The sequence below is a fragment of the Serinus canaria genome, chromosome 2, assembly GCF_022539315.1.
Source record: "Serinus canaria isolate serCan28SL12 chromosome 2, serCan2020, whole genome shotgun sequence".
In the NCBI taxonomy this organism is placed as follows: Eukaryota; Metazoa; Chordata; class Aves; order Passeriformes; family Fringillidae; genus Serinus; species Serinus canaria.
In genome coordinates, this window is record NC_066315.1 from 150,109,705 (window position 1) to 150,133,580 (window position 23,876).

The 23,876-nt window shown below is 48.9% G+C and overlaps 1 protein-coding gene across 4 annotated transcripts; it reads right to left on the minus strand.

Annotated features, from left to right (window-relative positions):
- Positions 1–2,523: 2,523 nt before the first annotated feature.
- TOP1MT (DNA topoisomerase I mitochondrial) lies at positions 2,524–23,797 on the minus strand. Of its 4 annotated transcripts, XM_050971517.1 has the most exons (22): positions 23,641–23,797; positions 23,246–23,333; positions 20,537–20,627; positions 20,245–20,326; positions 20,049–20,125; positions 19,524–19,614; positions 17,406–17,464; positions 15,384–15,456; positions 14,338–15,260; positions 12,370–12,485; positions 11,009–11,130; positions 10,383–10,505; positions 9,866–10,053; positions 8,953–9,097; positions 8,098–8,241; positions 7,411–7,596; positions 6,864–6,932; positions 5,613–5,727; positions 5,009–5,136; positions 4,239–4,333; positions 3,618–3,767; positions 2,524–3,416 (listed from the first exon to the last, which is right to left on the minus strand). In XM_050971517.1, the coding sequence occupies exons 3-22, from the start codon at positions 20,575–20,577 to the stop codon at positions 3,314–3,316; spliced, it is 3,030 nt and encodes a 1,009-aa protein (XP_050827474.1). In that variant the 5' UTR covers positions 20,578–20,627; positions 23,246–23,333; positions 23,641–23,797; the 3' UTR covers positions 2,524–3,313. The 4 variants fall into 4 exon arrangements, with proteins under 4 accessions (XP_050827474.1, XP_050827476.1, XP_050827475.1 ...); XM_050971519.1 differs by lacking the exons at positions 23,246–23,333; positions 23,641–23,797 and adding an exon at positions 21,293–21,343; XM_050971518.1 differs by lacking the exons at positions 23,246–23,333; positions 23,641–23,797 and adding an exon at positions 21,180–21,322.
- Positions 23,798–23,876: the final 79 nt, after the last annotated feature.

The following is a 23,876-nucleotide window of genomic DNA, read 5'->3' on the forward strand; positions in this document are numbered from 1 at the left end:
TTGGGAGCACCAGAGCTGAAGCACTGAATCCAATTTTGGGATCATCAGCACAAGGATGCAGAGCAGATCCAGAGGAGGCCACAGAGATGTTCCAAGGGATGGAGCCCCTCTGCTCTGGAGCCAGGCTGGGAGAGCTGGGAATGTCCAGCCTGGAGAAGGGAAGGCTCCAGGGAGATCTCAGAGCCCCTTCCAGTGCCTGAGGGGGCTCCAGGAGAGCTGGAGAGGGACTTGGGACAAGGGATGGAGAGACAGGACACAGGGAATGGCTTCCTACTGCCAGAGGGCAGGGATAGATGGGATTTTGAGAAGGAATTCTTGGCTGTGAGGGTGGTGAGGCCCTGGCACAGCTGTGGCTGCCCCATCCCTGGCAGTGTCCAAGGCCAGATTGGATGGGGTTTGGAGCAACCTGGGATAGCGGAAGGTGTCCCTGCCCATGGCAGAGAATTGAATTCCATGATCTTTAAAGGTCTCTTTCAACCCAAACCCTTCCATGATTCTTTAAATTCCAAGTCCCAGAATTTGGGGCTAAGTGATCCCACGGAACAGGACAGGCTGAGGGGGGATGGAGTTGCTGCCTTGAACAGGGACAATTCTGGAGCTGATGTCCAAGGATAATCTGGCTCTGGCTCTGCACAAAGGACAAGCAGCCGCTTCCAAGATGCATCAAGGGAAACTCCAACCAGACACAGGGAAGGAAAAGCTTTGCCAGGGCAGTGATTCCTTTCCAAAACCGTGAGAGATGGTGGAGGAATCTCCCTGCACAGAAACACTGAAACTAAGTTTGAGAAAACACAGAACAAACCCAGCCAGAGTTGACTCTCCTTTGAGGAGATGGTTGAACTTGAGCCCTCCAGAGATCCTCCCAACCCTGGATTTCTGGGAATAGTCTGGGCAGGGACAGCAGACACCAAAGCAAACACGAGGAATTTCTCACCACCTCTTCCCAGCCCTAAATTCATCTTCTCCAACAGCTCCTCTATCAACACTGCCCAGAGCCATCAGTGTAGGACATCCCCAGGCTTCAGGAAAGGTACAAACTTCCCAACCCTCACGTGGTTTATGGGGATTGTTTTTTCACTTTTTTAGGGGTTTTTTGTTGGGTTTTTTGGGGTTTTTTTGTTGGTTTTTTTTCCTCCCTTTTATTTATTAAAGCTCCATTACGTACCTACAACAGCTCTAAGCTCCAGTACCAGACTGAGCTGGTAGATGTTGGGTGAGGTTTCCTCCCACCCACAGTGAAAAAGAAGGCTTTTACAAAAAGCAAATTTGGCAACCAGAAATCACACGGGAAGGTGTCATTTCTGGTTTTGTCACAAACCACAACTTCCCTTTTTTCAATAAAAATAGGAAGTTATCACAACAGAAAAATTGCTAAATTTTGACTTTGAGTTTCACCAAATGCTGTCACGGCCTTAAATCACCAAACAAACTCAGGTTTTCCTCTGCCTACAACATCACAGAAAGTTGGAGAAGACCTTTAGGATCATCAGCTCCAACCACCAGGCTCACCACTAAACCATATCCTCAAGTGCCAATTCCAGAGAAGTTTAAGGGATGGAGACTTCAGAAAAACATTGGAAAAGCAGGGCTGAAACCACATCTGGAAGGGCCAAAGTGAGGAGGGGTCATCTGAGCATATCAGCATTGCCTGGAGCCACCAAATAACCCCAAATTATTGGGGTGGGAGAGGGATCCTCCTCTCTGGGTAGGAGCATGATCCTGCTCCACAGGGCTCTGAGCAGTAGGAAAAGCTCCTGGGCATGGGAAAGGTCTATGGAATATTGCCAGAAACACTTGGAGGACTCAAGGAAAAACAGGGTGAGGATGGACAGAACCATTTGGGATAGCAACAGCTCAGCCTTTCTGGAATTACTCCTTTATTTTACAGAATTCCAGAATGGTTCGGATTGAAAGGAACCTTAAAGCTCCTGCCATGGGCAGGGACACCTATCCAAGGTTGCTCCAAGCCACATCCAACTTGGCTTTGGACACTTCCAGGGATGGAACACCCAGAACCACACTTGGAATGAGTTGCAAAAAGCCTCCAGTCACGGATACTCAGAAAAAAAAAAAAAAAATCACTCCTGGTTTTAATGAAATGCATTCCAAGACCTCAATTTCCAACCAAAACAGCAACAATTTCAACACAAGAATGAGTGGAAATAAACACATGGGAAGCACCAGGAGCTTTGGAATACAGAGCCCTGGATATCAGCCCTGAGGCGCAAGAAGGTTTTGCTGCCAATGCAAGAGTTTGTTCACACCTGGGATTCACTGGGACGTGGGAATTCTGCCAGGAATGTGCTGCTACTGCCTTTTTTGGGGATGTGCAAACACAACCAGTTTATGCTGTTGATCCCTGCCCGCTCCATTCCCAGCTGGAGTGGGAAGGATGATGCCAAGGGCATCATCTCAACACAGGAGCAGCTCCAGGAATATTGGTCCCACTCCCCACCATACATCCCACAGAGCCTGGCCCAGCATTATCCTGTTTCCTAGGAAATTCCCCATTTCCTAAGCCACTGTCTGGACAGTTCAGTTCCCGCTCTGGATACAGGAGCTGAGCCAGAGCCAAGGGAAGAAAACCAGGAAATTAACATGGCCTCAGGTGAGATGTGCTCTCCCAGACAAAACTTTACCCACATGGGGGTGCTTAAAATGCACTTTGTTCATGGCCAAGGTGAATTTTAACCCCCTGCAATGTGAAACTGCTTTTAAATCCAACATCTTCCCTTCTCCCTTCTCCTGACACGGCACAAATTCCCTCCCATGTTTTTTTTCCACTTAATATCCCTGCAATTGCACAACTTTCCCCTCTCCTGGAGGTGAAAGAGCACAAAGCCCCTGGAAATGTAAAACCTTGGGATTTTTCCTTTGCCCCCAGGGCATCCCTAACCCAATCCTGGGTTATATATTGCAGTTCCTGTTTTCCTGCTGTCACCACCTCGTGTTTCCCCATCCATCCCACTCAGTCTGGAAAGGGGAGCACGGCTCCACTACACCAAGGAGACAGCATCAGACCTGATTTTGTTGATCAGCACAATTAAGGCTCTTTTTTAATCTCCTTCCAGGACTCCAGAGGAAGGCCAAGTACCTGGCAACTCTGAAGAGGAATTAAGAGTTCCCAAAGTCCGAAATCCCAATCAGCAATACCTGCTTCAACTGGAAATCCAGGTGCTTGCTTTTCCATCCAAAAAAAAAAAAAAAGGCACCAAACTCAGACAACCCTCAGCCACCAAATAAAAAAAAAAAAAAAAGCTTCCCAACAGCACCAAATGAGCAGGATTTGGGATTTAACGTGGAAGGCACCGGCTCAGAATTCAAAGTCCTCGCCAGTCATGTCGATGGCCCAGGCAAACTTCTCCCTCTGGGTCTTGTTGTAGATCCTCTCGATGGGAATCCCGAACTTCTTGCACCTGTGCAGACCACAAGACACCAGTGGGGACCAGTTACCCAGCAGTGTCCTCTCCACTGCATCCCTGGAAGTCTCCAAGGCCAGGTGGGATGGGGCTTGGAGCAACCTGGAACAGCGGGAGGTGTCTCTGCCCGTTGGGCACCACAAATTTTAAGGTCCTTTCCAACCCAAACCATTCCATGATTTCACACCCAAGACTCACCAAGCCACAGTAATCCTGGGATCCAGGTAATTCAGCTTGGATGTGCCCAGAGCTATTTGCTTGTTCTCCTCCTTGTCCGTGGCCTGGATGTTCATCTTGGCCAATTGCTCCTCCAGCCTCTTCAACAGCTTCTTCTTCTTCTCCACGTAGCTGAGGGCAGAGAAGGAACAACACAGAATGTCCCAAAGCCCAGAAATTCTCTGGAATGGCAGAGTCAAAGGTGCCATTCAGCACTAACCTATTCCTCAAGGGTTTGGATCTGGTGATCCAAATGCTATTCTTAATATTAAAAATTAACACTTTAAAAAAAAAAAAGTAATTTCCACCACCAAAGGTGAGCAAACAAAATCCAGCATCCTGGAATGGGATGCCCAGAGAAGCTGGGGCTGCTCCATCCTTGGAAGTGTCCAAGGCCACATTGGACAGAGCTTGGAGCAACCTGGGAGAGTGGGAAGTGTCCCTGAAGGGAACCATCCCCAAGATCTTAACCATCTTCCAAACTTCCATGGGACAAGAAGGACCCAATCCCAAACATGGGCATTTCTGTTCTGATGGGGTGTTGGGACACATCAGCCCTCTGGATTCCTCTGCCAGAGAGGATTCCAAGGAAAAGCCACTCACACTTCTGCTTTGGCATCTTTTGTGTCCTTAAACTCATCTTCAGCTTTTTTCACTTCTTCCTGGGCTTCCTCCACTTGTTTCTTCTTGGCATCGATCTGTGAAAAAGTCAGACAACACTTCCAACCTCCCTCAAGGTTTCAGCTTCCTCCCTCTTTTCCTTCACACACCATCCCTCAATTTCTTTCCCACCCTACTTCCCAGTTTGTCCCTGCAGCATTTTCTGGGGTCTAGCGTTTTTTAGCATCTTCTAAAATATCATCCCAGCCCAGATGCCACGAACACTTGGAACTCCTAAATCTGTTCATCTTCTGCACCTGCCTGAGACTGAGGGACTTGTGACAGCACCAGAGCCCTTAGAGAAGTCCCAGCCCTTCAGTGGGGTGTGAGCAAAAACTGAGGACAATTAAAAGTGGCAATTTAAAGGTATTTTCAAGCTGCTCCTCCTGCAAAAAGACAGGAAAACCAATTTCCCTGATCTTGATCCAGCTGGGCCAGAGCTGCCATCACAAAAGGCCCCCAAGCTTGGTTTGAAGACAGAGTGATGAAAAATGCCCCAAACTCATAAAAACTCACCCAAATTCTGTGCCGAGTTGCTTTCCCCAGCATTTGAGGTCACCCCATCCCTCTCCACCCCTGGGTTGCAATCCACTACTCCCAGGACATTCCTTGATGTTCTTGAACAAGATGATTCCTCCAGACATCACCCCAGCCCAAAAATAAAATTCAGAGGCCAGATTAGGTCTGGGATCTCTCAGCTGTGTCTGTCTCACCTTTTCCTGGAGGACTTGCATGGACCTGGCAAAGGTTTTTGGTATAGACCTCTGATGGTTGCAGAGGATGGCCACAGCCCTGTTGGCTCGGTTGTAGGACAGGAGCTTTCCTGCAACGTTGTCTTCAGCTGGAAAGAAATGAGAACATCGCTCTGACTCCATTCCAGGAGCTGGGAAAAGCAGGGAATACAGCAGAAGGAAAGGAAAACAAGTTGCTGTCGCATTCTCTCTCCAGGGAGAGCAATAATGGTTGTGGGAATTGGGGAAGGACAATTGAGCATCACAATCTGGTGCTGTGACTCATCCCTCACGTACCCAAGGAGGCAGAAATAGTGCAACCAACCAGCAACACAAGGAAAACAGGGAAAAATATTCCCATCCTGGCCATCAGTTAATCAGAGTATCCCCAAGTTCAACATTTCTCACTCACCAACATCCCCGACTCGCTGCTCCACCCCACATGTCACTCCCGCCCCACTATGCGGAGCATCACCTGCCCAGGTGGGACATGGGCAGTTTTAGGGATCCCAAGGATATGGATGGACATTCCCGAGCCTTTTGGTCCCAACCATGCTCTGGTGACACCACAGCCACTGGAACTCACGGTTGGTGAGGGCCTTGAGCTGCTCCTGCAGGGTGATGGAAGCGTTGTAGGTCCTGAAGACTTTGGCCGTCAAACCATCCATGAGGTCCTGGAGGTGTTTGTTCAGGAAGGTTGTCTGAAGGAGGGAAAAACAGGGAAAAGGGTAGGGAAACTCACGCTAGGAATTCTAGTGGTAGGACAAGGAGGAATGGCTTCAAAATGACAAAGGGTTTGAAGGGATACTGGGAAGGAATTCTTCCCTGTGAGATTGGTGAGGCCCTGGAATGGAATTCCCACAGAAGCTGCGGCTGCTCCATCCTTGGAATTGTTGGATGGAGCTTGGAGCAACCTGGGATAGTGGGAGGTCCCTGCTCACAGCAGGGATTGTGAACTTGACAGGCTTTAGGGTCCCTTCCTACCCAAACCATTCCATGATTCCACGAAGCAACAGAACAAGCAAAAGCTGGGACAAATCTCTTTTTAGACCATCTTCTGTCTAAGCAGCCAAAATCAGGCATTAACAAAAAATTAAATCCTGCAGCTTGTAGAGCTACTTGTGGGGTCAGGTCATCAGCTACCCAAAACTGGCCTAAAATTCCACCTAAATCCACAAAAAAGTCTCTCTGGAAGTCAACAATTTCTGCCCACCTATGTCCAAGAGGACACACGTTGGCAGCTGGGGACGTGGCTTACTGCTGGACCTGGCAGTGCTGGGTCAATGCCTGGATTTGATGATCTTAGAGGTCTTTTCCAAACAATCATTCCTGACCTCACATCCAATATCACGTCCCTGTTCTACAGAGAACATGGAGCTGCTCATCAATCCCATATCCCATCCTGAGGAAGGTGAGGGAGGAGGTTTTTCCAGGAGGGAAGGCAGCACATCCCTCCAGCAACCTCTCCCACTTCTTTGGAGCCCTAATGAGGTGCAAAAGCATAAAAAAGCTGAGGTCTGGTACCTCCAGTAATCCCCCAAAATGCGGGCAGACCTTCCCAGGCTAGAAAAAAGCCCAAGTGGGCGAGTTGGGGGAGGGAAGGAGCAAGAATCCAGCTCCTCAGCAGGGACACAGGGAAGCAGAGATACTCCAGTGGGAAAAACAGTCTAGAAAACCTCACAAGGTGTTCAAACAGTGACAGCGGCGTCCCCAGAGAGCAGAGAGGTAAAATAAGGTGAAAGGATGACCACCAAAGGTGGCCAAGGGTGTCACAGCTTGGCTTCTCCTCCTTCAGGGCCACCAGGACTGTTTGAGAAGCTCTGAGGTGACAACTCACATTGAGGTGCTCAAAGAGGTCATCGCTGGGGTCCTTGTTCTTCATGAACAGCTGCAGGTTCTTGAACACCTGAAGAGGGGGAAACAACAGCCCTGGTCATGGCCAAGGAATGAATTGTTCCCAGACATCTCCCCCATCTGTCTCCTCCTCCAGAAGGACTCTGATTCACCCTCGTGTTGGCACATCCCACCGACCTTCTCAACTTCAAGGTGCCACTGGGTGTTCCCTCCCATCTTTCCCATCTCCAACATTCCAGTTTCTCCACAAACACCACTAAAATCTTCTTTCCCAGGGTAAAGGAAAATTATTTAATATAAAAGGAGACGTATCAAGTCCCAAAGTGCATGAGCCATCTGAGGGTATTCCAGCAAGAGGTGGGACTTCTCCCTCATGAAGTAGAACGACCTTGGAAGTTCTATCCCAAAATTTCTCCTGTTCTCCAGGGTTCAGCACAGCTTGGTAACAGGTTTTAGATGGAAATTTGGGACTGATAAGCACTGAGGGAGCCCAGACAACCAAGCACTTCCTCTATTCCTGCCCCACTCACCGGCTTCTCCACGGACACTTTGTTGTAGTAACGGATGGAGTCTTTCCCGAGGAAGTCAAATTCCACCACGTGCTCCTGCCCATCCAGCTGGGGGTGCAGCTGGATGTGCTCCACACGCAGGGAGCAGCAGCCGACCGTGTCCGCAGTCTCCCCTTCTTCCTTCTCATTCCCAGCTCGCAGGGCCAGCTGGAAAGAAAATAAGGAGTCATCCATCCCGTGCCATTCCACCTCAATTCCATTTTGCCGGCTTGTTAAAGTGGATCGGGACTAGAGGAGACCAGATTATCTCCATCTATAGAATCATGGAATGATTTGGAAGGGACCTTCAGGATCATCAAATTCCAACCCCCTGCCATGGGCAGAGACACCTTCAACTAGGGACAATTTTCATTTTCCACACCTCTGGAACTATTCGAATCCAGGCTGGGTGGGGCTTGGAGCCACCTGGTCAAGTGGAAGGTGACCTTGCCCACAACAGGGGGGTGGAATGAGATGATCTTGGAGGTCCCATCCAACCATTGAATGGTCCCATTCCAGGATTCCATAATCATCCCCCGATTCCTCATGTGGAGCGAACCCTGAGTGGCAGAACCAGCAAGCACCAAAAAACTACACGGTGGGGTGGATCAAGGAAGTGAATTCCCAACTTCCACGTGGATGGGGGACCTGGGGTGAGGCTGTGGATACCTTATCAATGAAGTAGAGGGCCACTGCTCTTTGCCTCTTCTTTATCTCCTTGGATTTCCAGTCTTTTCTGTACTGAGCCCGGATTGTTTGGACAACATCCTTTAGGCGCCGAGCTACCTCGTATTTCTGCCAATCCTTCTCCCCCTGCAATGGGAAACCAGGATATTTTCCATTCTGGACCTCATCTTTATTCCAACCCTACCAGTCAAGCCCTGCTCTAGAAACACCTCCAGCATCTGAATCCTGCTCAAACCCCACTGTTTTCTTGGGGAAAAAACCATGAAGGGAATAAACTGGAAAAGAAACAGCTCATCCAAGGTTTCTGTGCCCTCTGCTGGCTGTGCTGGATCTGGATCCTGGCCAAGTCAGGGTGTTCTCCACCAGCCAGAGCATGGCAAAGACCAAGCAGTCAAACCATGGCCAAAGGTGGCTCCTTGGACACCAATGTGGACTGACACAGCACTTGCTCAGTTGTGTCCACCTGGGCAGCATTCCCACTTTCCCTGAGCCCTTGGAAATAACCTTAAATCCCCCTTCCCACAGAGTTCAATCCCATCTCTTCCTACCCTCCACTTCCTGGTATAAATTAACCCAACCCTGGTCCCTGTGGATCCTTTCAACCCTCATCTGGCTTCCATCAGCCTTCCTTGGATACACACGAGCAAAGTGACACCAGGATCACTCTGCCAGGAGTAACCCATTCCTTGGAATAAGTTTGATGCTTTGCAATCATCTGTCCTTTCCCTCATTTTGTTTATCCATTTTTAAGAGAAGGGCCAGGAAAAACAATTTTTGATCCTCCACATCCTGGCTTTCCCAGATTTTTTTTCACCTGACCAAGGGCATTATTCCAACCTTCAGCTTGGAGCTGGGATTCAGCATGATGTACTTGAAGGTGTTCTGGATGTTCTCTGTCCACGAGGCCAGCCAGGTGACCGTGTTGTCAAAGCGCACCTCCTTCCACTTGTGGCCTTCTGGAGGCTCGGGAATCTTGGAATCCCTGTGGGAAGAGCAGGATTAGAGCCCTCAGACCATGAAGAATGAAGTTTCCAGTGAGCCAAAGATTGAGAAAACATGGAAACCACCTAGAATTACCCCACAACATGGAATCATTAAAGTTGGAAAACCCCTCCAAGATCGAGTCCAGCCACGAACTGGCACTGCCAGGAGCACCAAACCACATCCCCAAGTGCCACCTCTACACAGCTTTCACATCCCTGCAGGGCTGCTGACTCCACCACTGCCCTGGGCAGCCCTTCCAGTGCCTGACAACCCTTTCTGTGGAGATGTTTTCCCTAATATCCAACCTAAACCTCCTCTGGAACAAATTGAGAACATTTCCTCTTCTACTATAATTTCTTTTTTTTTTTCTGGGAGAAGAAGCCAAGCCCTATGTGGCTCCAGCTTCCTGTCAGGCAATTTTAGAAGGTCCCCCCCTGAGCCTCCTTTTTTTCAGGCTGAGGCCTTCCAGCTCCCTCAGCTGCTCCTGGTGCTCCAGACCCTTCCAAAAATCAGGTGTTTATTGTTTGGATGCTGGGAACAACAGGAAAACTTGCTGGACTGGTGGGAAATGTTTTGAATCAAGGTTTTCAAAAGGGTGGCTAAGACCACTCCAGCTCACAAAACTCTGAGGGAAAAACACTCTCAGGATGTGGAAAACAGGGATTTTAAAAGATGGAAAGACACCAACTCCAGGCAGAGGAAGTGCCCAGCTCCCCCCAGTCCCAAGGGAAGCCCCAGGAGCTCAGCACTTCCAAGGACAACCCACTTGCTGCAGTTGATGATGACATCTTCTGGCATGATCCTCTTCTTCAGCATCCCCATTTTGGGGTGCTCCCCACGGCCACGGAAGAGCCCCGGAGGTTCAGTTTTGAAGTTGCCAATCTTCTCCCGGTGCCCATCCAGGATGCAGTATCCATATTCCTCCTGGATCTTATCTGCCTCCTCCTTCAGCTTCTGAAACCAGGACACCACCAAAGAAATCGGAATGGTTTGGACTGGAAAGGATCTTTGACATTCCAACCAAGAAGCCTAAGTGCCATCATTCCCTTGGCAAAGTCCACAGTCCTCTGGACAGGGAAGGACTCCAAAACACGACCCAAGGATGGCTGGCACCCTGCAAAGCCATGGAATGTGCAGATCTGCTGATAAAATTCAGGAAGAGGGGGGCGATGGCCACGGAGACAGAGCTGGATTAAAGAATTCCAAGCTCAGGGCACAGCACCAGGAAAGACAACAAGAAGGAGCCAAAATTCCCAAAAGGTGTCATAGGAACCAGTCCTCACCTGCTTCTCCTCCTTGGGAAGCGCTTTCCTGGCCTCGTTTTTGTCCACAAAATATTTGTGGATCTCTCCAAAGTCACATTTGTCCAGGTCCTTGATTATCTCTTGCTCCTCTGAGGTCATTTCCTGGGAAAGAGATGAGAGGGGCTGGGAAAAGCCAGGAGGGAAAACTATTTCCACGTGGAGCTACTGCTGGTGCCTGTCCTTGGAAAAGGGAATAGAGACCCATTTTTTGAAAAAAGACAGCCAGTTCTGGGGTGGAAGAACCTAATATGGAAAAAATTCCCCAAACACAACTGCAGGGACAGCACCAAATATATTTGGGAGGTGTAAACATTCCCTAGAAAGAGTTTGGGGTTGTTTTGGGATCAGAGGTCATTCCTTTGGTGTCCCAAAGTGGTTTTGGAGCTGCTTGCAGGATCCACCACCTGTACCCATCACTAAAACTCAGAGGGAGCACAGAAAGCAAATCCCAGGCCAAACCCCATGGAAATAAATCAGGATTTAGAACCTCACAATGATAAATAATTATAAATAAGGAACAAATACCCCCAATTCCCTCCATCCCACACCACAGCCTGGGGCTGAAGGGTTTGGTGGATATCAAGGAGCCCTCCCAGGGAAGATACCTTCCTCCAGTCATGGAAGAAGTTGTTCTGGAAGATCTCCTTGGTGGTGTACTCGTGATCCAACATTTTGGCATAAAACGTGGCGATCTCCTCCGTGGCCAGGCTCAGCTTCAAGGGTTTTCCTGGGAAAAGAGAGGCAGGGACACCTTCCACTAGACCAGGTTGCTCCAAGCTCTGTCCAACCTGGAACACTTCCAGGGATGGGGCAGCCACAGCTTCTCTGGAATCCAAGAATCTCGGATTATTTCTTAGGTTTTCTAAGGACCTTGAATCTTTTCTTGGAGGCAAACCCACCATCCCCTCCTGAGCTCTTTGGCTGGAGAAACACAACAAAACCAAGGAATGTCTTGGTTCATCCTAGGAATTACTTGGGAATAACTTTTTTTTTAGGAAAAAGTCCTCTGGAGATGTCCAGGGATTGGTTGATCCCTACTCGAACCACTGTTTTTTGGGATTTTTGGACTGAAGGGAATGGAGCCCTGGAGCAGCCCCATGACGACCCCAAACATCAGGTCATCCATGGGCCTTCCCACTTGGGGTTGTTGCCTGTCCACAAACACTTTTCCATCCAGGAACAGTGACATTTTTAGGAAAAAGAAGTCAACATCAAAGATCCCAAATTCCAAAGCCACCAGCTCTGATCCACGATACCTCAAAGATCACAGAGAAGGTCCAAACCCTGTCAAGGCTCCTCCTCACGAAGCCAAAATCCCTGAGAGCCCCATGGATGTCCCAGCAGTGCCCTGTGGTGCTGCCAGGCACCTCCTTTTCCCAAAGTGACCTTTTTCCTACTGCAAAAAAAGTTTGGGAAGGCCCAGGGAACTGAGGAACACCAAGGGAATGTGATCCCTTTCCATCTCCACCACCCCTGGGCTGACCCTCAATGTCCTTATTTCCCCCTCCCTTTGGTCCATCAGAAAGGAATTCAGGGATGAACTGAGAGCAGGGAATGGCAGGAAACCCAGTGGGAATGTCAGGAAAACACGGAGGCAGCAAAAGCTTGGATCTGTCCTGCCAGTGACACCCTGAGTTGCTCTAAGGTGATGTGAGGTGACCCTGGGGACATCAGGAGCTTGGAGCAGCCCAGCCAGATCCTTGGATGTGTCAGTCCCTGAGGCCATGGATCAGTAAAATCCCATTTTTCCAGCTCGTTGGAAAACATGGATGAGCTGACAAAGCTCAAACCCAAAACACAGCTTAATGAAAAAAAACAGCAGTTAGGACTAGCTCCCCCAAAAACCCCGAATTCCAACCACATGTGAGATCCTCCACAGCTTGAACCCATGGCTTTTCCAATGGGATATTCATCTTCCCGAGGGAGAGGACACCACCCCAAGCCCCAGGTGCCATCACAGCTGTACCATCGTAATAAAACTGCACATCCTTGGGCAGGGGCTCGTAGGGGGGCACAAAGTAGGGCCCTCGGTGCTCCAGCTGCTTCCATTTGACTCCATCTTCCTTCTTCTCCTCTTCCCACCTGGAAGAGATGCACAGGAGTCCATGAGAATATCCCAAATCTGGCATCTGGCACCTCCTCCCAATGGAGAATGCTTGGAGTGGTGGCACAAATTCCAGGGGAAATCCCATTTTCTCTGCTGCTGCCTCAGTTTCACCGTTCTTTAAAACAAGGAAAGCTGGAATGGAATCTGTGGAGGAACTCATGGGGGGGAGTCAAAAGATCCTAAAAGCCACCTCAGAAGAGATCCTAAAAGCCACCTCATTCCAACTCCTTTCCATGGGCAGGGACACCTTCCACTAATCCAGGTTGCTCCAAACCCCACCCAATCCAAGGAATTCTTCCAGGGATGGGGCAGCCAGGGCTCCTCAGGGAAACCTATGCCTGATAAATATTTATAACTTTGATTTTAATGCAAATAAGATCGAAAGGAATCTTTAGACCTGCTGGAGCAAATTGTTTTGACTGCGAACATTTTAAAAACAGCAACAAAAATTACAGTAAAATTAAACTTAAAAATTAAAAAAATAATAATGTCAAAAAGTCCAACTGGAAATGCAGGAGCAGGACTATAAAAAGAGGAGTAAAAAGCACAGGATAGGGTCAGAGGAAGAGCACTGGTGACAGCAGGGGACAGGCAGGGATCTGTGTCCCACAGCCAGGCTGGCACTGGTCCCTTAATCCCAGCATCTCCAGGAAAAGTCAAGGATTTCTGGGAAAACACAGCAAGATTTCACACAGAGAAAGCAAAATTCCTGTTTCTGGCTCAGCAATGCCCCAAAAGTTATTTGTGATTCCTTTTCCTCCCCATGGGAAGCAGAGTGGAATAAATCCATGGTATCCAAAGGTGCATTTTGCCATAAAAACAGGAAATTAAAAGTCAAGGAAAACCAACAAACTCCAGGAATTTGGGCTGAAAGTATTGGAGAAAGGCAGCATCAGGATCATTTTGTGATCATCTCTCTTCCCAAAATTCTGGGATCCCAAATTCCTGCGGAGCATCCCCCACACTCACCTGGCACAGCCCCCCCGAGCCCATCCAGAGGCCAAGGAGGGTGACACATGGGAATTTCCTCATGGGAAATGTAGCTGTGGATAATTTTTTGGGATGGAATTCCTACACACCCACCTCCATGCCGGGATCCAGCCATTCCAAACAAGGCTGGAATGATTAGGAAAAAATTTATAAAATCTTATTTTTCACATCACCCTGGATCCTTCAAGGGCCACCTCAAAGCTCCAGGTATCCAGGGATATCCAGGTATCCAGGGATAACGGCTCTTCCCAAATCAGGGCTTGCCACAGGCTCCCAAAAAGCATCCCAAAAATCCTCCTGCTCTCTCCCAGATCTTGGGCAGATCTGGGAGAGAGTGACACCAAGTGGCTGAAGCCGCCGTTCCAAAAAATAATCCAGCAGCCACATTCCACATCCCTTCCTATAAAATACCTGCCTGGATCATCCCAAATCTGCTGGAGAAGGAAGTGGGGAAGGAATTCAGACCCTCTACAGCTCCCTGACAGAGGTGCTGCTGTCTTGGACTTTAATAATAATAACAACAATAATAATAATAATAATAATAATTCCTTCTAATAATCATGAGCTTCTCTCTTCCCACGATGGGCACCAGGAAAATCATTGGAGGAGAAATAAATATTACAAATAAATTTTAAAATAAAGACAATTATGACACAAATCCTGCTGTGCATTCCCGACCTTCCCTGATCTCTCACCCATTTCCAAGAGTGGCGAGTTCAAGACTCAAGGGAATATAGGAAAATAGACAAAAATAGGAATTTTCATTGTTTTGCCCCACAAAAAAATTTAAAATCCCAGTCCCAGGGTTAGACCTGCCAAAGGCATGCTGGAATTTACCATTTCCATTTGTTTTCCACCTCTTTTTCTTCTTCCTTCTGTTTTTTTGTCTTTTTATTGTTCTTTTCTTCCTCTTTTTTTTCTTCTCCTTCCTTAGATTTCCTTTTCCCAGTTTTCCCTGGGGTTTCCTCCTCTTCACTCTTCTTCTCCATCTCTTTTGTTTCCCCCTCTGGCTTCTTCTTGTTCTTTTTTTCCCTCATTTTCACTGGAATACCTCCCTTCCCTTCATCCTTGTCCTCCTTCACCTCCTGCCCCATCCCTGCACTCCGAGCCTCTCCCAATCCTTCCTCCCCTTTCCCATCCACCTCTTCCTCCTTCACAATTCCTCTTCCATTTCCACTTCCCTTTCCCATCCTCTCCTCCTCACCTCCTACTCCTTTCTCTCCCTCCTCATCTTTCTCCATCTCTTGCTCCTCTTCCAGCAATTTTTCCTCCTTCATTTTCCTCTTCCCCACCTTTTCCACCCCCTCCACTTTCTCCCTGCTGTGCTTCTTTGCTTTCCCCTTCTCCCACTTTTTTTTCCCATCATCCCATCCCTGGCTGCTGTTGCTTCTCTGTTTTTTGGCTCTTCCCTGTCCCCCTTCCCAATTCCTGCCTTCATCCCCCTCCTCCTCCTCCTCCCCAATGCCATCCATCAAATCCTCAAATTTATCCTTCCTCCCTCTTTTTCTCTTCAGTCTCGTTTCCTGCTCATTTCCCTCATGTTTCTTCCCTCCTTTTCTCTTCAATCCCTTTTCCTGATTGTTTTCCTCCTGCTTCTTCCCTCTTTTTCTCTCTGGGGCTTGGGAATCCTCCTCCTGCTGTGGGATAGGGGGATCCAGCTCCTCCTCCTCACTCTCCCTCACAGTTGTGAGCCCCACATCCCTCTCCAAAGGATCTCCAGAGGGGGATGCAACCCCACCAGCAACACCTTCATTTGGGACCTGTGGGAAGCAGGAATAAAGGGAAGAGACGTTGGGAAAGGAGAGAGGTTATCCCAAATCCCAAGTGAACAGTGGAGATGCAGGATTAGGTCCAGGGGGTGACATTCCCCCCAGTTTTCCTACCCCAATTCCATTCTGAGTCTCCAAGTGCAGCTCTCCCACTGCAGGTCCTGTTCCCTGGGATTTGTCCTGGGACCTACAATGACATCACAGCCAATTCTCACCACCAGCATTCCCCTCTCCCATCCCAGATTAGGGAATTGCTCCCTCCTTTCCCTCCAACCATGGCAGCACCACGCATGGAGATATCCCAAGCTGGATTTTATGGGATGAGGAAGCTCAAAGGAGCAGAACCACGAGGCCTCCAGACAAAAGAGGGGAGGTCCTAAGGAAATATTCCCAGAGAAACCTCAGGAGAAAATGTCTGGCAGCACCAATAGCACAAAGGAAGGGATCAGGCCAAGCATGGACACACTGGAAAAGGAGCCAGATGGGACAATTCCTGGGACTGTGGGGAGGATTCCAGTGAGGAATGGGCAAGGAAGGAGCCTCATCAATACAACAGGACAAGGAGTGTCCGGATCCATGATCTCCACCATCCATATGGATGAGGAATCCAGGAGCGTTTCCCTGCTCAGCAGAGAGCTCAGGTGAATCTTTGGGAATTCTGTGGGATTTGCAATCCTTATAAAGCACCAACCCGCCCCTATAATTTCTCCCAAGGTTTCTTCAAGCCAGGCAGGGGGTTGTGAGTCTCCAAGGTGTTCATATTCCAGAAAAACCAAGCAAAATAAGAATGAGGAAACAGCAGCACAGCCTAAACCAAGCTTATGTCTCCTAGGCTGAGCCTAAAACTCCAAAGGGTGGATTTAGGTGGGGTATTAGGAAAAAATTCCTCATTGAAAGGGTGGTCAAGCACTGCAAGAGGCTGTCCAGGTGGGATCACCATCCCTGGAAGTGTTCCAAAAACCTGTGGATGGGGTGTTTTGGGACATGGTTTAGTGGTGACCTTGGATATTTTTTCCAGCCCTAAGAATTCCATGACTTCAATTCTGAGGTAATAGTGTCCCTTTCCCACAGGGAAACCTGGGGCTTTCCCTTCTGGGTCATTGTCACCTCCCAAACAAATCCTCTGGTCCATCCTAGCTAAGCCTGGAGCTAAGCTCAAGCCACGGATCAGATCCATTCCCTGCTTTTTTCAGCTCCTGGATCCTCCAGCACGAACCCTTAGGAAGCACAGCCAGCTGCCCTGACCCCTCCCAAAAAAAGAGTTGGAAATCCAGTTTCCTCCTCCCAAGCAGGACAATGATTGCTCTTCCTGGACTTCCAAATAGAGAAGAGCCACAATTCCTGCTTTTAGCCAAAATACACCAAAATTTCTGCAACAAAGAGTGAAATTTGGCCCCTTTCCAATAAATTAATCTAAGCAGATAATTAATTACCAGGCTGGGGGACATCAAAGCAAGGAAAACTTTTGAGCTGACTTGGGATGGAAACATGTTCCCCCCAAAAAAAACCCAAAAAAAAAGGATCCAGATGCTTTTTTTCCTCACTGTTCCACAATCCCACTAAACTCCTTAGGGAAAAACATCCCGCAAAACACCCTCAGCCCCCCCAATCCTGTTGGCAGGGAGCAGATCCATGAGTAGGAAGGCAAAATTCCAGCACCTTTTGGGATCAGCTCCTTCCTCCCAAGGTTTTATTAGAGGCCTCTCACTGGGAATTTTTAGGAGGCAGAGAGGATTAACCAGCTTTAGGAATTCTGCTTCCTATCTGTGCCAGGATCTAGAGGGAAAGAACAGCCTTTTCCCAGGATTTGGGAGGGTGGTTGTTCCCACCAGGACTTCCCCAAATTTATGTAGGAATGTGCACCTGAGCGATCACACCCTGCTGACTGGGGAGGGTGGATGGGGCTGGAACTTCCCTCTCCACCCTCAAATCCCAGGACTGAGCCGCAAATTCCACTTGGGATTGGTTTTGGAAAGCTCTAAAGTCATTGAAACACCAGGATGTGGAGAAGCTGAAAGCACCAGCGATGCAGGAAGGAAAACCAGGATTGTGCAGCTCCACGGGGAGGTGAAGAAAAAGGACAAAATTCCAGTTCCCTGGAAGAAAAATAATCCAAAAAAAAATGACCCAACTCACCTGGAAGAACCTTCCAGCCCCACTGCTGGCCATTGAGGGGAGGTTGCTTTGGTCTCCTCCTGGAAAATATCAAGGATTTTGGAAATGTTTCCTGGCACAGGTACCCCAAAGCAGCATCACCCCCAAACCAGCACTTTTCCCTCCCTCAGCCCCCTTGGCTGGAATCCAGGAACCCAAAATACCAGGTTTTCCCAAGTTTTGAGGTTTTACGTGGTTAGGAAATCCCTGGTTTCCTTCCAACAGCACAATAAAAGAATTTTATGGATAAATATAGGAAAACTCCCAGCCCTCCTCAACCACCTGCTCATTGGAAGCACTGCTGGGAGAGCAATCCAGGGAACAGAAGGGATGGGAGGGCTCCAAAATAAAGATGGATCAAATTCCAGGTGCTTGGAAGATGAAATCACCCTTGCAGCAGATGGCAAGAGGGAAAGAGGTGGGGAGCAAAGCAACGGGGTGGGAAATACAATAAGGATGAGCAGAAAGCAAGGAAAAAGGAAAAAAAAGTACAGAAAATGGGGATAGGAGCTAAAAGAAAATGAGTTCAGAGGGGACACAAACAGATCCCTAAATTCTGACTCCTGAAGCCACTAAAAATCCTAAAGAAAGGAAAAAAAAAATCAAAATATATGGAAAATGGGGATGGGAGCTCAAAGAAAATGAGCTCAGGATAGACACAAAGAGATCCCTAAAATCTGACCCATGGACATCAAGAGAAATCCTGGAGAAAAGAAAAAAACTTCAAAATATAGGGAAAATGGGGACCGATAAGAAAATTTTAAAAGCTAAAAAAGCTCAGAGGGGACACAGAGCCCTAAAGTGTGACCCAAGGAGGGCACCAGAAATCTTGGAGAACAGGAAAAAACCCATCAAAATATAGGGAAAATGGGGACCTAAAAGAAAATGAGCTCAGAGGGGACACAGAATCCTAAAATGTGACCCATGGAGGGCACCAGAAATCCTGGAGACAGGAAAAAAACCATCAAAATATAAATGAGAACCCAAAAGAAACCGAGTTTGTAGAGGACACAGAGCCCTAAATTCTGTCCCTTGGAGGCCACCAGAAATCCCATCCCACTGGTTCTACCAAGCTTGTTTTCCAAGCTGGAACCATCTTCTCCTGCTCCTGACCACACAAGGCATCCCAAAAACTCATCCCAACCTCATCCAGGGCTTGCCAAGCACTGAGGTTCTCACTCTAAATCCCGACTTCCCCAAGTTTCTCTTCCCAAGTCTTTCAAGGGAAGCCAAAACCACACAGGGATTTCTCCTGAAAGCTGCTGGGAGAACTCATTAAGGGGAAAATAAAACCCTGAGTTAATTACAGGTTGGTTAGGTCCACATAAACTTTCATTCCCTGGGAACACGCCTGCTCCTGGATTCACAATCCTTCAGAAACCTTGTTGGGAAATTCAGGAAGAGCCACGACCTTCCAAAGTCATTCCTGCCTGCAAATGCCTGGTGGTTGTACTGGGAATGCCAGGACCACCAGGCACCCTTGGGGGGTTTCAAGGCTGCTCCTTGAATTTGATCCATCCAGGAGAGTCTGGGGACATTTGGGATTCTGTTTGTGAGAGGGATGGAAAGAGAGGAAAAAAGGAAAAGCATCTCTGCTGGGTTTACACACCAGGAGGACAAATTAACACAGGGAAAGCAAAATACAGTGGGCATTTCCTGGGATTTGTGTTCTCCAGCACTAGAAAAGGATCATGGAATGGTTTGGGTTGGAAAGGATCTTAGGGATCACCTAATTTCACCTCCACCTCCCATTATCCCAGGTTGCTCCAAGCCCCATTCAACCTGGCCTTGGACACTTCCAGGGGGGGCATAAACAAGGAAAGCATTGAAAACCAAATTCCTGAGGAAGGGATTCCCAATCCCAACCTCCTGCTTAGGAAGTGAGAGTCCCCCATATCCCAGTGCTCCCCACTGGTGCCACCAAAATGTGACGTATTCAACCCCAAAACCAGGAAATTTATACCTAATTTAATTCCAGGTGCTCAAAAGTTCCTTCCAGGGGCTTGCACCAAACCACAAGACAGAACCCTCCCAATTCTCTTGGGAACAAACCACGGGAATGCTCCCCAGTCCTTCAGGACAGCGACCACCACCACGTACCGAGCCGGGCGCAGCTCCCTCCTCGGCTTGGATCCCATTCCAGAGGCTCGGGCCAAGGCCTTTCCCATCTGCAGCCTCCTGCTTCAGGGAGCTTCTCGGCCACAAAGGGGACACAGAAGGGACACACACATATTTTAGGATCATGGTTTGGCTTGGAAGGGATCATGCTGTTCCAAGCTGCTTCCATGGGCAGGGACACTATCTGCTATTCCAGGTTTTTCCACGCTCTGTCCAACCTGGCTGTGGACACTTCCAGGGATGAGGCAGGCATGGCTTCTTGGGGAAACACTTTCCAGGGGCTCACCACCCTCCCAGGGAAGAATTCCTTCCTGATATCCAATCCAAACCTTCCATCCTTTAGCTTAAGTTTATTCCCCTTTTCCCACCACTTCCTGCCCTTTATTTTTCCCTGTTAAAAATTCCTTTTGATAACCAAAGCAACACAAGGAAAGCAGAGCTGGACGTGGCATTCCCATGCACAACTCTGGGATAATCCAGGTGGAAAAGTCCATTCCAAGGACTGACCTGCTGATGATGTTCTCCTGCAGTGGCTTTTCCTTGGCTTTTGATTTTTCTTTCTTCTTCCCTTTTACGGTGGAAGGCTTTGCACCAGGACAGAGCAAGATCAAGAAAAAGGAAGTTCATGCCATGGGTTTGAATCCCACAGATTTTTTGGGATAATTACAAGGGTCACCCCAAAGCACAGAGTGGGGTGTGGTACCTTCTCCGTGCATTCCAGCTCTTTCTGCACTGGGAGCACCTTTGGCTTGTCCTGCCCCTTTTCCAACTCATTCTTTCGCTTCCTGGGATAAGGAAGAATTGATCCCACTGAAACCAACACCTTGGCATGATGCCATACTTCCAAACCCTTATGCCCAGCAGCACCAAAAATCGCTTCCCAAAAGGAATTCTGGAGGAATTTCTCTGCTTGAGCATGAAATTCCCAGGAAAAACAGTGGGATAACAAAGCTGGAGCGCCTCCAAAATTCCCTGCCAGGGTCCACGGTACCCACCTGCTGCTGTTCTTCACCTCACTGGCTTTTGACACCCCCATGGCTCCGTCATCCACAATTTTTTGGGAGTGCTAAGGCACAAGGATGGTCACTGGAACGAGACAGAAACAGCACAGGGTTGGTGCCACCCCAGTTCTGCCTTCCAAGGAAACCCCAACAGCTCAATCCCAAAGTTTGGAGCCCACAGGGTCAAGCTGAGCTTTAATGGGGACCCATGTTGAAAAAACTTAAGCTCAGACCCTGAACTTCTGCTGGGGGGGGGGGGGCGGGGGCAAAATAAAAGGCAATAAAAGGAAAAAAAAGAGGAAATTCCCTAAGACAGTTCAGGAATTCACAGCTTCCACCACCACAATTAATACTAATTAAGCACAGCAGAGAAATGGGGTAAATTGAGATATTGAGTCCCCACCACCACCTCTCCTCTTCTCATGGAGCAGCCAGACTCTCCCAAATCCCTGTTTTCCCTAGAAACTCAAGAGGATGCAAGGAATACAGGTCATATTCCTGGACCCCATCCATGAAAAACCTCCACACTGAGGGAAAAATCCCAGTACATCTCAAAGAGGTAAGTAAAAACCAGTTTGAAACATCCTGAAAAAAAAATCTGGGAATAGAAAACACTTGGAAAAACTCCACATTTTACCAGGCTTTGCTGTGCTAAGAGCACTTGCAGCTGCAGTTGGGGTGAAGCTCAGTTGGTACAGGAGAACATTCCCAATCCCAGCCAGCCTGGAGAAGACCTCACTCCTCACCCACCTGCTTCCCTAAGGGAAGTCCCCCCACTCCCAGGAAACTCCTTTAAAGTCTCCCTCAGCCTGATTGGAGGCTCCCAGCCCAAGATGCACCCTGGGAAATGAAGTTTTAGCCCAAAAGCTGAATTTTGGGAAAGTCCCTCAACCAGCAACTCCTCAGCAAGGAGACTTGGGAAGCAGGGAAATACTTTGGACCACTCAGGTGGAGAATGGGGAAAAAAATGGATTTAAAAATAATCAGGGTAAACCTGCTTGGCAAGAGAGGTTTCCTCTCCAATTACATCATCAAATTAATCCCCAAATCCAACTTTTCTCAGCTGCCTCTCATTCCTCAGAGCTCCGTGGTTGGATGTGGAGGAGTCTGAGCACAAAGCCCAGATCCCACTGGGTCCTACTGCCCAGAACCCTCATCCTGAAACCCATCCCAACTCCTCTCCAGACCTTTTCATGGGATGAGTCCATTGTTTCCCACCTGCCCCTGATGTCATCAAGAACCTCATCCCAGCTGAGCCTTCCAATGTCCTCATCCATCCCCAACGAGGTGTGAGCAGCACACCTGGGAGTGGGATGGGAAATTGGGATAATGGGCAAAAGATTTCCCCAAATTAGGGGAGAAAAGAAGGATCCAGGGAGAGCTCAGAGCCCCTCCCAGTGCCTAAAGGGGCTCCAGGAGAGCTGGAGAGGGACTTGGGACACGGGATGGAGTGACAGGACAAGGGAGAATGGCTTTAAACTGGAATAGGGTGAGATTAGATGGGATATTGGGAAGGAATTCTTGGATGTGAGGGTGGTGAGCATCTGGAATGGAATTCCCAGAGAAGCTGTGGCTGCCCCTGGAAGTGTCCAAGTGTCCAAGGCCAAGCTGTTCTAGAGGAAGGTCTCCCTGCCCTCTGTGCTGGATGACCTTTCAATCCCATTCCAACCCAAACCAATCCCATAATTCCAGGAAAACTCGGGGATTTGGGTCAATAAAGGGCACTGCTCCACGTGGAATCCCCAGCCAGGATGAGGAGGGGGGACCCCACATTCCCCTGGGAAGGTCCCACCCGGTTCGCGGCCAGGAGCGGAAACCCCTGGAGGAAGGGCTGGATCTGGGAAAGCCTCTTTGATCCCTGTTGCGCCATCCCAGGAAAAACACATCCAAGCCACCTTTCTGGCTGGATGAGTAGAGGTTGTCCAGGGATGGGAGCCAGCCCCGGGGAAGGGAGCAGGGAAGGACAACTTCAAGCCGGGGCTTGTTTGCCCTTGTCCGCCTCCTTCCAAGGACAGCTTGGGTTGGAATTTCTCCTGTTTTCCCTGGATTCCATAAGATTTACTCAGCTTTCTCCTAAGTTTTCCATGTCCACAATGGGTTTTGCAGGGATGTGAGCTGGGAAAAACTTGTCCTAGCCTGGAGCACCTCCAGTTTGCTCCTCAATCCCACCCAAGCACAACCTGGGATAAATCCATTAAAATTTAGGCTGAATTTTTGTGTATTTTTATGGATTTTTCCCTTCATAGATGCTCTTTGCAATGGGAAATTGAATTGGAATTGGAATGGGAGCTCTGGCTTGGGAAAATTGGAACACAAAGCGGGCTTGGCTCATCCTTAGGGAAAACCAGAGTGGAATGGGATCCCTTCACTGTTTGGTGACACCACAGCAGCTGTTGGGGGATGTATCCATGAAATAGTCCAGATTAACCAGTAATTCCACTTTTCTACTAAAGCTGTTCCTTTTGGATTGGAAAATCCTGGAGGGAGAGAAGCCCTTCGCTGGGATCACACAGCCCTTGGAGCCCTGATGAGAAAAAAAAAACTGGGAAAGGTGTAACGGGCTTAATAAATGCAGTTATAAAATCAATCCACACCCTATAAAATATTTAATGTATCCTGCGCTAACATTTTCCACCCAATAAGCAGCTGGATCCACACAGAATTCCCTGTGTCCCATTGATATAAATGGGATTTATCACTCACTAATCTCATTGAGGCCCACGTAAAGACTCAGGGACTTTCCTCTGGTCGGTGACAAAGTTTCAGAGCAGGAACACGGGGCAGGATTTGCCTGCAAAAAGGAATAAAGTGGATTTGATTTTATTTCTTCGTCAATTTTTCGTTACATTTCATATTAAACTGTGGTTTATACACGACCAGCTACCAAGAGGGCAAGGGCACAGCAGCCCAGATGTTGAGGAGAGGAGGGGGGAGCCGGGGAAGGAGGGTGCAGGGGTTGGAGGGGCAGAATGAGGGAGGGATGTGGCCAGGGGGGTGGCAGAGGACTGAAGTTGAGCAGCCCAGATGTGGCTGGGATGGGTGCGGGGTTTCCTTGAGGTAGGTGGGGACATCCAGATGTGGCCGGGGTAGGAACATACAAGCACCCAGATGTGAGGCAGCGAGTGGGGACAGGCCCAGACGTGGCTGGAATGGGGGCGGTCGCCAGATGTGGTCGGGATGCGGAAGTTGCCCCTCGTTTTAGCTGGGATCCTCCAGATGTGTCCGGCCTGGGATCGGAGCCCACCCAGCTGCGGAGCCGGGAGGGGCGGCCCGACTCCAGCCGCGCCTGTGGGCGGGGCTTATAACCCCGCCTCCCGTGACGTCACCCGCGTTC

Excerpts from the sequence above, each read along its gene's own strand:
- TOP1MT (XM_050971517.1), bottom strand. The coding sequence starts at position 20,577 with ATGGGGGTGTCAAAAGCCAGTGAGGTGAAGAACAGCAGCAG. Across the intron at positions 8,242-8,952 it reads ATCCCAGCTCCAAGCTGAAG|GGGGAGAAGGATTGGCAGAA; the intron begins GTTGGAATAATG and ends TTCCCATTGCAG. Across the intron at positions 7,597-8,097 it reads CCCTCTACTTCATTGATAAG|CTGGCCCTGCGAGCTGGGAA; the intron begins GTATCCACAGCC and ends TTTTCTTTCCAG.